Source organism: Haliotis rubra, unplaced genomic scaffold (assembly GCF_003918875.1).
Source record: "Haliotis rubra isolate DU_JTF1 unplaced genomic scaffold, ASM391887v1 Scf569, whole genome shotgun sequence".
Classification (NCBI taxonomy): Eukaryota; Metazoa; Mollusca; class Gastropoda; order Lepetellida; family Haliotidae; genus Haliotis; species Haliotis rubra.
In genome coordinates this window covers 487,936-501,229 of record NW_025767267.1, presented here as the reverse complement: position 1 = coordinate 501,229, position 13,294 = coordinate 487,936, and the positions used below count along the sequence as shown (strand labels likewise).

Below are 13,294 nucleotides of genomic sequence, written 5' to 3'. Positions count from 1 at the left end.
ACACGTAGTCCGACATACCACTTACCTCATTATTTCTTTGCAGAAATGTAGTCATAATTTTTTGTGATAATCAAATGAACAATGTTTTCTCCTATTAGTGATGTCATTTGTGATACTGTTTTCCCAACAAGTGATTGTACATAATGTAATATTACCCTATCAACTGGTGACATCTGCTCAAGTGCTACTGGCCTTGTGGCTTATTGTATAGTATTGTTGCCTGTATTTCTAGATCTTTGTGTATAACATGCCTTCTGTTTGTAATGGAGGCACTTAGGTTTGTGGCTGACCAACTTTGTTATACAAACAAATGATTATTTTTCAAAATAAACAAAGATTGAAATCAGATTCCGTGTTTGATTCTGTCATTGATGTGGTAGGTCTACTCCCATTTGTGAGAACTCCCAGTTGTGAGACTCCCAGTTGTGAGACAGTGGAGTAGGTAAGTAGCAAAGAAACACACACGGTACTCCCTATCTGATGGAATGGATTAACCCCAGCTAATTAGGGATTAGCTATTAAACTGAATCTTGTGGAAGTAAAAGATAAAGTAATTAACCTACTCAGGTAAATGGCTTTAAAAATAAACACTTTGTGTAGGTAACTTCGTGATCAATATGAAAAGTGTCAAAATCTCCAAATATGGACCCATGTAAAAAGTGTTTTATAATGACACACAAACATCACAATAACGCAAAATCATCAAAATGTGTGAAAATCATAATGAAATATTTAATGAACTATTTCTTCTGTGTAAATATAATGATAATCTTTTTCAGTATTTCAGTATTTAACTTGTTCTTTATTGAAAACAATAAATGAACTATGCCTCCTCTTGGGTACTCTTCAGCAACAGGGCTGTTCCCACTTTCATCGTAGGGATGTGGAAGCACCACCTGTGTGCACTGAACCATTAATTAATGTGTCTCACAACTGGGAGTTCTCACAAATGGGAGGACACCATGTGGTACTGTATAAATTGTGATCACTTTTGTGATCATAAGCTCAGGTGCCGTAATGATCCCTGAATCGAAATGGACCGCCTCCATGGTGTAGTGGTTAGTCGTCCGCCCAGAGAGCTGAAGGTCGCGGGTTCGATCCCCCGTCCAGCGTCATACCAAAAGACGTTAAAATATGGTATTTGTTGGGTAAAACAAGGACTGGTCGGCTCGAGTCAGTATAATGTGTCTGAGTGGGGTATTCATGCTTCACTCGCGGCATGGTATCTCATTGGGCTAGCACTATAAAACCAGCTTCAGTCTGGGCTAGTAAAACAGCCGCACATGCACATATACACACATGCACGTCGTCATATGAGTGAAATATTCTCAAGCACTGACGTTCAACCCAATTCCACCACCACTACCACCTGAATCAGAAATTGTCACAGAATTGTAAATATTGAAAGAAGATTCCAAAGCAAACAAATCCATATATTAACACCACATATTACAGTCATTATACCCTCATTGATCAGTGTATGAAATAACCCAAGACCCCAGCCAGACATCAGGGCTGGTAACTTCAAAATGTTATCAGTCCAAAATGGATTTAACCAGACCAGACACCAAGATATGACTCAGATGTATATAACATCTCACTTTTACCAGACCATCGGTCCGGCTAGCTGTAAATCTAGGCGTCTGTCTGAAATCAAACCCCGTCTTGGGTGGTCGGATGGGCCTTACACAGCTCAATGTAATGCATTATAATTACAATTTCAACTCCCTGGGAGTATACAACCCAAGCAGTGAGGCACAGGGTCAACAGTCACCATTACCAGCTTATCTTACGGGTACCCATACACAAATGAGTAAACAGGAATATTCCTAAAACACCTATTTTACAATCATCCTGTGCTCAAATTGCTGCTTTATTAATACCCTCAAAGGTTAAAGTTTGAATCTCGGCTCCCTCGAGGTATACAAGTCAAGCTGCCTGTGAGGCATTAGCTTAACAGTCACCATTACCATCTCATCTTACCGGGTACCCATACAAACTGGATAATCAGAAATATTCGAAAACATTTTGAAATGATATGCTCAAAGTGCTGCTTCATTATTACCCTCAAACATACGGTTTGAATCTCAACACAGCAGCAAGGCACCATTACCAGTACCCATACAAACTGGATAATCAGAAATATTCTGAAAATATATTTCAAAATCATAATATGCTCAAAGTGGTACATTATTATTACCCTCAAAGGTAGTTTTAATCTCTACTCCCTGGGAGTATACACCTTAAGCTGCCTGTGAGGAGCTTGAATGTTTACAGACACCAACACCCTCTACACATACCAGGCACCCATACACAGATGAGAGAATCGAGGCATATTTCAACCAAACTAACTTGCTCATTAAGGCACCACATGTATCATTCTTCAGTGTGGACAAGGACTAAAGCCTGAGAAACTCTCAAGAATCAGGACACAGTCATCCATCGAGGATATGTGATCTGTGCACTTTGCAGAGAACCATAACCATATTTCATTTGGCTCAGCTAACAAGAAACTGTTGCTATCCATCAGTGTTGTTTAAACCTTTGGTTCTGAAGACATGCAATCAGCCTGACCTCTTGAATCATTTGATTATGTCAAGAAAGGTTTCTTTGGACAGTTAATAGCCTGTGTTTAAAACTCCCAGAATGATAGGACATCAAGTGACCTTATGACTGTACCTTCCTTTCATGTCTAACAGTACTCCAAGAGCTTCAGCCATAATCTACATTTCACAACTTTCGCAGTACAATCACGCATGTTCTTGGCAAGTTATTTGATCAGTGTTAAAGTAGTAAGTCAAGTGAGTTTAGTTTTACGCCGCACTCAGCAATATTCCAGCTATACGGCTGCAGTCTGTAAATAATCGAGTCTGGACCAGACAATCCACTGATCAACAGCATGAGCATCGATCTGCGCAATTGGGAACCAATGACATGTGTCAACCAAGTCAGCGAGCCTGACCACCCGATCCTGTTAGTCGCCTCTTATGACAAGAATGGGTTACTGAAGATCAATATTCTTACCCGGACCTTCACGGGTTACAATTCAGTCAAGCCCTGAGCAAAGCTTTCAAATGGTTTTGTGGTAGAGATGTTGTGGACATTTTCAAATCTGATGCCTCGATGATAACAATGATGTGTCATACTATTGCCAAGTTTGACCTGTATCATATGTTTCTATGTTTTTTGGGAGGCAGTGGGGTAGCCTAGCATTCCCATGTCACATCGAAAGCCTGGGTTTGATTCCCCACATAGGTACAGTGTGTGAAGCCAATGTCCGGCCTCTCCCTAACTCACTCTCTCATACATTGTTGTTTTAGGTTAACAATGTCTTTGTGATCAACTGCCACCAAACAAAGTATCAAAACATATATTAAATAGACAGACTCTGTTTAAATTGAGGATTTTATTTCCACTAAAACACACCTTCAATGTTCCTAACAATGCTAATCATTCAGTTCACAATATTTACAACCATCCTACAAAGGTCACCCAGATTTATGTACATAGATACAAAGTCAGCAAGAAATGTACACAGCCACTAGATTAATACTGCAGATATCTAAAATATAAATTTCGTACAAGATAAATACTGAAAGACAAAACTACATGAAAATAATCGTTCATATATATGGTAGGTTGTTGCAGCAAAATTTCAACCATTTCAGCAGTTGGATAATTGCAGAGTACTGCATAATGTTGGAAAGGCAATGGATCAAATAATATGAAGGCATGCTTTGGTCCCTGGAAGTTCAAATTGGTGTGATCTAGCTGCGAAAATATTTATTAGATATTTTGGAAAATGAATAAAATTATATACTGGTCAGAAATGGTGAAATATAAAATCATAATACTGGAAATTTGAAGTAAGAATTGATAATATACATATGATACAAAAATGACATCAAATACAGATTTAATCACTTCGATTCAGAATTTTTCAGGAAAGAATATAAAACTATACAATGACAAGTTGATTGTGGATGACACAGCAGTATATTTCTCATAATATAATAATTCAGTCTTACTGAGAGTAGCTTTTGTTATAGTTTTTTTGTAAAGTGAATTCAGTGACTGTGTTATGGAAAGTAGTTTCTGTGACAGTGTTATGGAAAGTAGTTTCTGTGATGGTGTTATGGAAAGTAATTTCTGTGACAGTGTTATGGAAAGTAGTTTCTGTGATAGTGTAATGGAAAGTAGTTTCTGTGATAGTGTTATGGAAAGTAGTTTCTGTCATAGTGTTATGGAAAGTAGTTTCTGTGATAGTGCTATGGAAAGTAGTTTAACTAATAGTGTTATGGAAAGTCATTTCTGTGATAGTCTTATGGAAAGTAGTTTCTGTGATAGTGTTATGGAAAGTAGTTTCTGTGACAGTGTTATGGAAAGTAGTTTCTGTGACAGTGTTATGGAAAGTAGTTTCTGTGATAGTGTTATGGAAAGTAGTTTCTGTGATAGTGTTATGGAAAGTAGTTTCTGTGATGGTGTTATGGAAAGTAATTTCTGTGACAGTGTTATGGAAAGTAGTTTCTGTGATAGTGTTATGGAAAGTAGTTTCTGTGATAGTGTTATGGAAAGTAGTTTCTGTGATAGTGTTATGGAAAGTAGTTTCTGTGATAGTGTTATGGAAAGTAGTTTCTGTGACAGTGTTATGGAAAGTAGTTTCTGTGATAGTGTTATGGAAAGTAGTTTCTGTGATAGTGTTATGGAAAGTAGTTTCTAGTCCTCAGCTGCTGAATCTCCCTCAGTCGGCACTGCATTCTCCATCTTGTTCTGTCTCATCTTACGCGTGTGTTCGATGAGAGACAGACAGACGAACACCCAGTTGTACATATGCTGTGCCGGCAGGGAACCATATTTGGCAACTTCACCATGAGGCACATCTGAAACAGGCCAAAAAGTAGGTGCATATTGGATCTGTTGATCATACTCAGCTGTCCTCGTGACACCATATATCACCATTATAAAACTATACAGATGGTACAATACTGACAGACTTTATCGATAACAACTTCTATTTCATTTTGATAAAGATTCTTGAACCGTTGTCAAGCAGGACTTCAAAAATGCCATTCAAAAAAAGGTATACAGACGGTACTTTTTTCTCTGCTATTCCTGGTGATCAGATGCCAAATTCCAGTTTTCGGCATTAAGATATTTTCCTGATTTATGGATTATTGAGAGGACATTAATTACCAAAATTTATAAATAACAACTGGAGGACAATCAGTCTGTGTCCCCAAAAATAACGTTATCAGAAACCCAGACTGACTGAGTTTGGTTTTACCCCGCTTTTAGCAATATTCCAGCAACATCACGGCTGGGGACACCAGAAATGGGCTTTACACATTGTACCCATGTGGGGATTCGAACCCGGGTCTTCGGTGTGACGAGCCAACGCTTTAACCATTAGGCTACCCCACCGCCCCCCATAAACTCAGAAGTTAGGTACCATTTTCACAGTATACTTAGATAACAAATCCTTAAATTGAAGGGGCAGTGGGGTAGCCTAGTGGTTAAAGTGTTTGCTCGTCATGCCAAAAGACCTGGGTTCAATTCCCCACTTGGGTACAATGTGTGAAGTCCATTTCTGGTGTCCCCTGCTGTGATATTGTCGGAATTTTGCTAAAAGTGCCATAATATCAAACTCACTCATTCCTTAAATTTAAGGGACCAGAATGGTCTTGGAATGTCTTGAATCAAACCTTGCTTGGACTTTCTAACATAGTCATCGTCTTTCGAAACTAAGACTTAGAATTGAAAACATTGCATTTCATACCTCTGAGATAATGTTCGAACTTCTCTGAGGGCAGGAGGTCTTCCTGAGCCGTGGGGTCAAAGTCAGCAATCTTCTGACTCAGGTCACCATTGATCAGCTGAAATGTACAGTTACAGTTATACCCTGCAGTGTAAACAGACTCTATCTGATAAACTAGGGGTTGATAGTGTGAGCACCAATCCATGTCAGTAGTGTATAAAGACACAATCACACAAAGGGTGTGGTGGTCACATTCTGTGTTAAAACTGAATGATTCATTTTCATAGGGTTCAAATACCAAGGTAAACTTACAAATTCTACTTCTCCAGCCTGATTTTCAGCTTGCTGTGCTAAATCAGAGAAATAGAGGGTCTGCACACAGACATTAAGCTACTTTCACTGTTGTGGTGGGCCAAGCACTGACACTCACCTCACCAAGAATATCAAAACTTTTATTTCCATTTTATTCATATGTTTTGTCCTTTTTCAGTGTAAGATTTTATGTTTTGTATTTATTTTCCAAAAAAAAATTCTAAATTATTTTGCTCATTGAACCTGAACCTACTTCATGGCTGAGATTTTGCAGCACATAAAAAGCTAAGCTTGAACTTCTGTTTGAGTACCCTGTTGAGTAATCAGCAAGTCCATACCAGCCAGGTCAAACACGGTAACTAGCTCCGAACCAATAGATGTTACCAAACATCAACAAAATCTTATTTACCCCCTTCACTCTGGTCCAGTCATCAAACATAGCAACCAACCAATCAACGTAACACCAACAAAATCGTATTTACCCCCTTCACTCTGGTCCAATCATCAAACATAGCAACCAACCAATCAACGTAACACCAACAAAATCGTATTTACCCCCTTCACTCTGGTCCAATCATCAAACATAGCAACCAACCAATCAATGTAACACCAACAAAATCATATTTACCCCCTTCACTCTGGTCCAATCATCAAACATAGCAACCAACCAATCAACGTAACACCAACAAAATCATATTTACCCCCTTCACTCTGGTCCAATCATCAAACATAGCAACCAACCAATCAACGTAACACCAACAAAATCATATTTACCCCCTTCACTCTGGTCCAATCATCAAACATAGCAACCAACCAATCAACGTAACACCAACAAAATCGTATTTACCCCCTTCACTCTGGTCCAATCATCAAACATAGCAACCAACCAATCAACGTAACACCAACAAAATCGTATTTACCCCTTCACTCTGGTCCAACTCATCAAACATAGCAACCAACCAATCAACGTAATAATTCAACAAAATCGTATTTACCCTTCATACTCTGGTCCAATCATCAAACATAGCAACCCAACCAATCAACGTAGAATAATTCAACAAAATCGTATTTACCCCCTTCACTCTGGTCCAATCATCAAACATAGCAACCAACCAATCAACGTAACACCAACAAAATCGTATTTACCCCCTTCACTCTGGTCCAGTCATCAAACATAGCAACCAACCAATCAACAACAACAAAATCGTATTTACCCCTTCAATCAATCAAACATTACCCAACCTTCAAAATCATATTTACCCCCTTCACTCTGGTCCAGTCATCAAACATAGCAACCAACCAATCAACGTAACACCAACAAAATCATATTTACCCCCTTCACTCTGGTCCAGTCATCAAACTCCCCTGTCTCCACCTTCTCCAGGTAGAAGATAGCGATGGTGGCCTTCAGGATGTCCAGGATGATTGCCGGTGGCTCGTTGTAACTCTTTAGCTCAGCGTACGCCTGGGTGTCCAACTTGGACACGTTCTCCCTCAGCTCCATCAGCATCAGACGGTCAAACATTATGTCCATCCGAGCATTGTCGTCCTTCTCAGCATCTGCAAATAGGCAACCAAGCTTATAATTAGCACACTTTCTAGGACACAGACTGACTGACATCCAAACTGTCCTGAAGATATTTTTGAATATTTGGAGATGATGTAAGAGATGATCAACAGTGGATAAAATCATGAGATGACGTAAGAGATGATCAACAGTGGATAAAATCATGGAAATATATATTGCCATTTGTCTCTAGCAAAATCAAAGAAGCCAACATAGAAAATTCTTTGTGCTTTGATGCAATCATTCACCTACCAGTATATAAGATGACATAAATAATTGAACCTGGACTACACAAACCAGAGATCGATATTATGAGCAACAATCCACACCATTAGGTTATGATGACATGCAATCTGCCCGATCATGTACATGATCCCATCAATTGCCTCTTATAACAAGCAGAGGTTACTTGGGACCAGTTCTAAACTGGAATCCAGGGGTGGAAATAACCCATTGCCCGATGCCCGAGTCCAGTGTTTTTTTCTGTCGGGCAAGCAAATTTGTATATCACACTGTACCGGTGTCCAGTTGATATTCCAATGTTAATTATGTTGTTTATTTCAAAAATCAACCAGAAAATGGCCGGTATAGTGGAAAAATTATCAGGGCAAGTGATTTTACATGTGCCACTGTACCGGAGTACACTAGCAATTTTAAAGTTATTTCCACCCCTGGAATCCCTAAGGGTTATTGTGGTGATTTCATGTCATAATACAAGTATATTCTTACTCTGGCCGAGAAACACAAACATAATGCTACATTTGCAACACACGCTTAGTAATACTTCCTCAACACCCTAATCAATGTTTGTGATTACCCGTGAAGATCCGGGTTAGAAATGGTCTTCATTAACCCATGCTTGTCGTAAGGGGCGACTAATGGGATTGGGTGGTCAGACTTACTGACTTGTTTGACACAGGTCATTATATCCCAATTGTGTAGATCGATGCTCATGCTGTTGATCACTGGATTGTCTGGTCCAGACTCGATTATTTACAGACCGCTGCCATGTAGCTGGAATACTGCTGAGTGCGGCGTAAAACTAAACTCACTCACTCACTGTGAGTGATATGTGTATGTGATAAGGTGTGAAGGTGACTGTGTATAATTTTGTTGGTCCCTACCCAAAATCCTCATGGATTCCTCTCCTGCAAACTCGGAAGCAATCTCTTTGTGAGCCATCTGCAGCAGTCTCAGCATCCGCAGTGCTTCTTTGTTCTCGTGGGCGGGGAGTTTCTTCATCGACCCTATACTGATGTCAATGATGGCTACAGCTCGGCCCTGATCGTCTCGGAGAGGGAACGCCAGGTGGCGCTCACCATACGCATCAGCTGTCACTGACTCTGAGTTGTCCACAGCCTTGAACAGATAGTCCCTGGAAAACAGAAGAAGACTGTTGGTTTCAGACTTGGACTTTAGAGGTGAGGCAAAATTGGGTTTTACGTCGTGATTGAGAATATTTTGCTCTCATGATGATTTCATGCGTGTGTATGTGTGGCTGTGAATAAACTGCTTGTACTAGTCCAGACTTGAAGCTGGTTTTCATAGTGCTAGCCCACTGAGATACCATGCCGCAGTGAAGCAGGAATACCCCAGTCAGACACCGATACTGACTCTGAGTCGACCAGTCCTTGTTGTACCCATTAATGCCGAGCGCCAGGCAGGGACCAACAAGTACCATATTTTAACGTCTTTTGGTATGACGCGGTCGGGATCGAACTCAACAACCTTCCACAAGCTCTTATGATAAATGCCGCTCTAACCACTACACCACAGGAGGCGGTCTTTTTTTACTTTAGAAGCAGTATTGATGAGTATTAACTGGCTGAAAGAAATAGTTTGGCCACACTAGTATATTGTTGTCTTGATATTTCAGCTTAGTCATGGCTGTGACCCAACTAGTTGTTCATCTTGCATACATATATGCCATTGTGATACAATGATACACAATCAGCCACATGTCCAGGTCTTATCAAGGCAGGCTGGGTTGTCTGGTTGGTTCCTGTCATCTCACTAGTTAGACCTAACTACAATGATTATCTTCCTCTATGGCCTGAGCTGTGGCCTGTCATCTTTCCCTCCCTCCTTTTCACTCACTCACTCCTTTACCCACTAACTCAGTTACTCAATCACTCACTTACGCTGAAGGGGTCGTTGTCGGCACGGGTACTACAGATGTGTACCCCAGGTACGTTTCTGTATACAGACATGTACCCTAGCCAAAATCAGAATACAGAAACGTACCCTTGAACGATTCCATTCTGCAACGGTCATACTGTTGTATTAGATGCATTTGATATCGTTATATAAGAGCATACACAGTATAACGAATATGTCACGGTGCACAACGTACACCACTCGCAATCAGCTGAACGGGAACAACTACATACGGTTTCGTTTTTGGGTTGTGGAATATGGACTCGTCTGTCGTTTAGGGTACCGGGTACGTTTCTGTAGTTTGACTTTGTTTAGGGTACATATCTGTAGTACCTGTGCCGACAACGATCCCTTCAGCCTCACTTACGAGACACCACCTGAACAGGTCATCCTTTGTCTCCAGTCTGGATGGGTTTTCTGGTTGGACAAAGTTGTCACTCATAGGGCAGGGACGGGTAACCCGGATACCCAGGACAGGTGGGTAATGAGTTGGATCCGGGTACCCGTCTCAATACCCAGACCCGTTATGATCATGCGACTAGTAGATTAAACAATGTCATATGTTATTCTTTCATGATTAAAAGGTTGTATTGTCTTTGAAGATTTAGACATAATTACAGTCACTTCTTCTTTATAAACATAATATTGATGGTTTTAGATATTAAGAATACATTGCCATTTCTTACAAATTTGATGTCAGGAATTAACATATAACGGGTATCCGGGTAGGATAGGGTAATAGGGAGTGGGGTACTGGGGTAGAAAATTTGGACCCATCCCAGCCTTAGTCACTCACTCCACTCGACCTACCTGAACAGGTTATCCTTCCTCTCCAGTCTAGCTGGATTCTCCGGCTGGACAGGGTTGCCACGGTTGTCTGTCATCATCATCTTCCGAAGCACGTAGTCCTGCCCCTTCCCATCAGGCTCCACCATGTAGAACACCACCTCTGTCACGTGCGGGCTGCGGCGCTGGATCCACGACACCGCGCTCTCCGTGATGATCCGCATGTCCACGCAACTTCTTCCCACATGTCCATGGGGAGACAGTGATTAGATTTCAACGCGCAAACACTAAACGCTATTATTGCCACACCCTGCCATGTGTACTAGTGATTAGATTTCAACACGTGGGGTAGCCTAGTGGTTAAAGAAACCTCCACATCACACTATTGATTCAGCATCCATCGTAACATGTACTATTTGCATGCAAACTTCTTACAGAAAGTAAGGAAGTTACCACCTGTCCAATAAAAAGCAGTTCTCAAGCCATCAAAATTATCGACCTTTTGACCAAATATTTAAGAAATGTGATCTGAGATGCATTTATCATTGTTTAATTTTTCTTATGGGACAAACTGCTTTCAACTGCTTTCAACATTAAATGTCAGTACATTTAAGCATGTACAAAGTCTTGGACAAAACAATTTTGGGAACACTTATTTGCTTTAACAATATTTTTCACAAGGTTGTCCCTAGTAGAGGACAAAAAATTATATCTTAAAGACTAGTTTTCAGCTTCTAGAATTGACACAGCAAGATACCCAGAAATGTGATAAATATTTCACAGGATTTTTGCAATAGGATTTTAAACCAATTCCCAACACTCAGGTCTCATACCAACAAATTAAAAAAATAAAATATAAATCCTTACAAATAAATGATGATTCACATGCAGCATGCGGGTTTCACTATGTTTTCTATGAATGTACGTGGGAGACAAAAATATGAGAGTGATGTAGGTTATGGAGTGTGCAGGGTTGAAAATATAATGTCTTATAATATATCATGAGTGAGTGAGTGAGTTTAGTTTTACACCACACTCAGCAATATGCCAGCAATATGGTGGTGGTCTGTAAATAATCGAGTCTGGACCAGACAATCAAGTGATCAACAGCAGGAGCATCGATCTGCACAATTGGGAACCGATGACATTTGTCAACCAAGTCAGCGACCCTGACCACCCGATCCCGTTAGTCGCCTCTTACGACAAGCATGGATTACTGAAGATCAATATTCTAACCCGGACCTTCATGGGTCAGTGAGAGTCCGAAAGAAATTTGACCTTTTATGGTCACAGACTGCTGTGTTTCAGCATTATCAAGTAATCAGATTCTATTGTGGTATTTTATATATCATGGGCTTTAAGAGCATAATCGACTAGAATTTCATAAATTCGTCATTCAACCTATATCTCAACACGACACTTAAAATTCCAGGCTGACACCAATTTTTTGATTGGCATTCTAGAGGTTGGCGAGTCAAGAATGAAGCATACAATTTTATGTATAACAACTTCTAGTTTATTGCATAAAGCAATGTTTTGGTGTAGATTCTTACACTGTTATCAAGCTAAAAGCGACAGCCTGATATTGGTGTAAGAATCTACACCGAAATGTACTCTATGCAACAGACAAGACGTTGTCCTCCATAAAGTTGTGTCGTTACTGACCTGAAAGAACTGAATCTCATGCGTAATGAAAATGGCCTTTGTGTGAGGATCGCTGAGAGTGTCGATTCCCATGATACCGAACACCCGCTTCCGTCCATCCTTTAGAGGAATCACAATAAACGATCCCTCTCTTTCCTGAAACCATAAACACTCATTCCGTCAATTATAGGACACAAATTCGGAGCACTTGTCAGAGATACTTTAATTCCTCTCTTCTGTCTTGTTTCCTGAAATTCATCTATTTATATTTACACCACTTGTTAGCTGACAGTTGAAATTGTTGGAAATGCTATATGTTCCTTTGTCATGAAAGAGCTTTTCTTTTAATTTGGTTGTTTCATGTTTAATGCTACACTGAGCAATATTTCAGCTATATAACTGCACTCTGTAAATAATTGAGTCTGAACCATTGAATCCAGTGATTGACATAATGAACATCGATTCATGCATTTGGAATCTAACATGCAATCAACTAAGTTAGATAGCATCACCATTTAATGGTCAACTGGCAGTGAGCTATATTCTAACATGTAATCCTCACAGGTTCACTAAGAAAAGACATCACACAGGTGATATGTTTAATTCATTAATAAACATTATGTTTACAGGGTTCATACAGATTATTTATTATCCATCAAATTTAAGGCCTTTTTAGGGGCTTTTCAAGGAACAAGTGATAATCATAAAGAACTATGGAAACACATGTAAGTCATGTTAAAGTGTGATCCCACAAGGTTGGTCAAATGTGGGACTGACCATTAAAGGGGAAACAACTCTTAGCTACATCGCTACACCCGGAAAGTTTTGCTTGGAGATTAATCAACACCCACTGTCAAGGTATTTTTGTCAAATATTCATTTCCTGTGAAATCATAGCTTGATAAGTTTTGCTAAATATAGGGCCTTTCTAGGGCAAATAATTGGCAATTAGGGCGTTTTCAAGGATAAATGAATTTTGAGCAATTTTAGGGTGAATGTCCAAGTTTCAAGGTTTTTCAAGCCTGTGTGAACCCTGGTTTAGTTGGCAAATATAAAATATAAACATTTGTAGAA

The 13,294-nt window shown here is 39.8% G+C and overlaps 1 protein-coding gene across 1 annotated transcript in view; it reads right to left on the bottom strand.

Annotated features, from left to right (window-relative positions):
• Positions 1–3,391: 3,391 nt before the first annotated feature.
• LOC124254219 (EF-hand calcium-binding domain-containing protein 5-like) overlaps positions 3,392–13,294 on the bottom strand; it is a 38,350-nt gene continuing 28,447 nt past the window's right edge. Inside the window, 7 exon segments of the mRNA XM_046688107.1 lie at positions 3,392–4,880; positions 5,777–5,873; positions 7,401–7,627; positions 8,759–9,009; positions 10,602–10,814; positions 10,856–10,887; positions 12,243–12,377. Of these exon segments, the coding sequence (XP_046544063.1) occupies positions 4,717–4,880; positions 5,777–5,873; positions 7,401–7,627; positions 8,759–9,009; positions 10,602–10,814; positions 10,856–10,887; positions 12,243–12,377 (1,119 nt within the window). The 3' untranslated portion in view covers positions 3,392–4,716.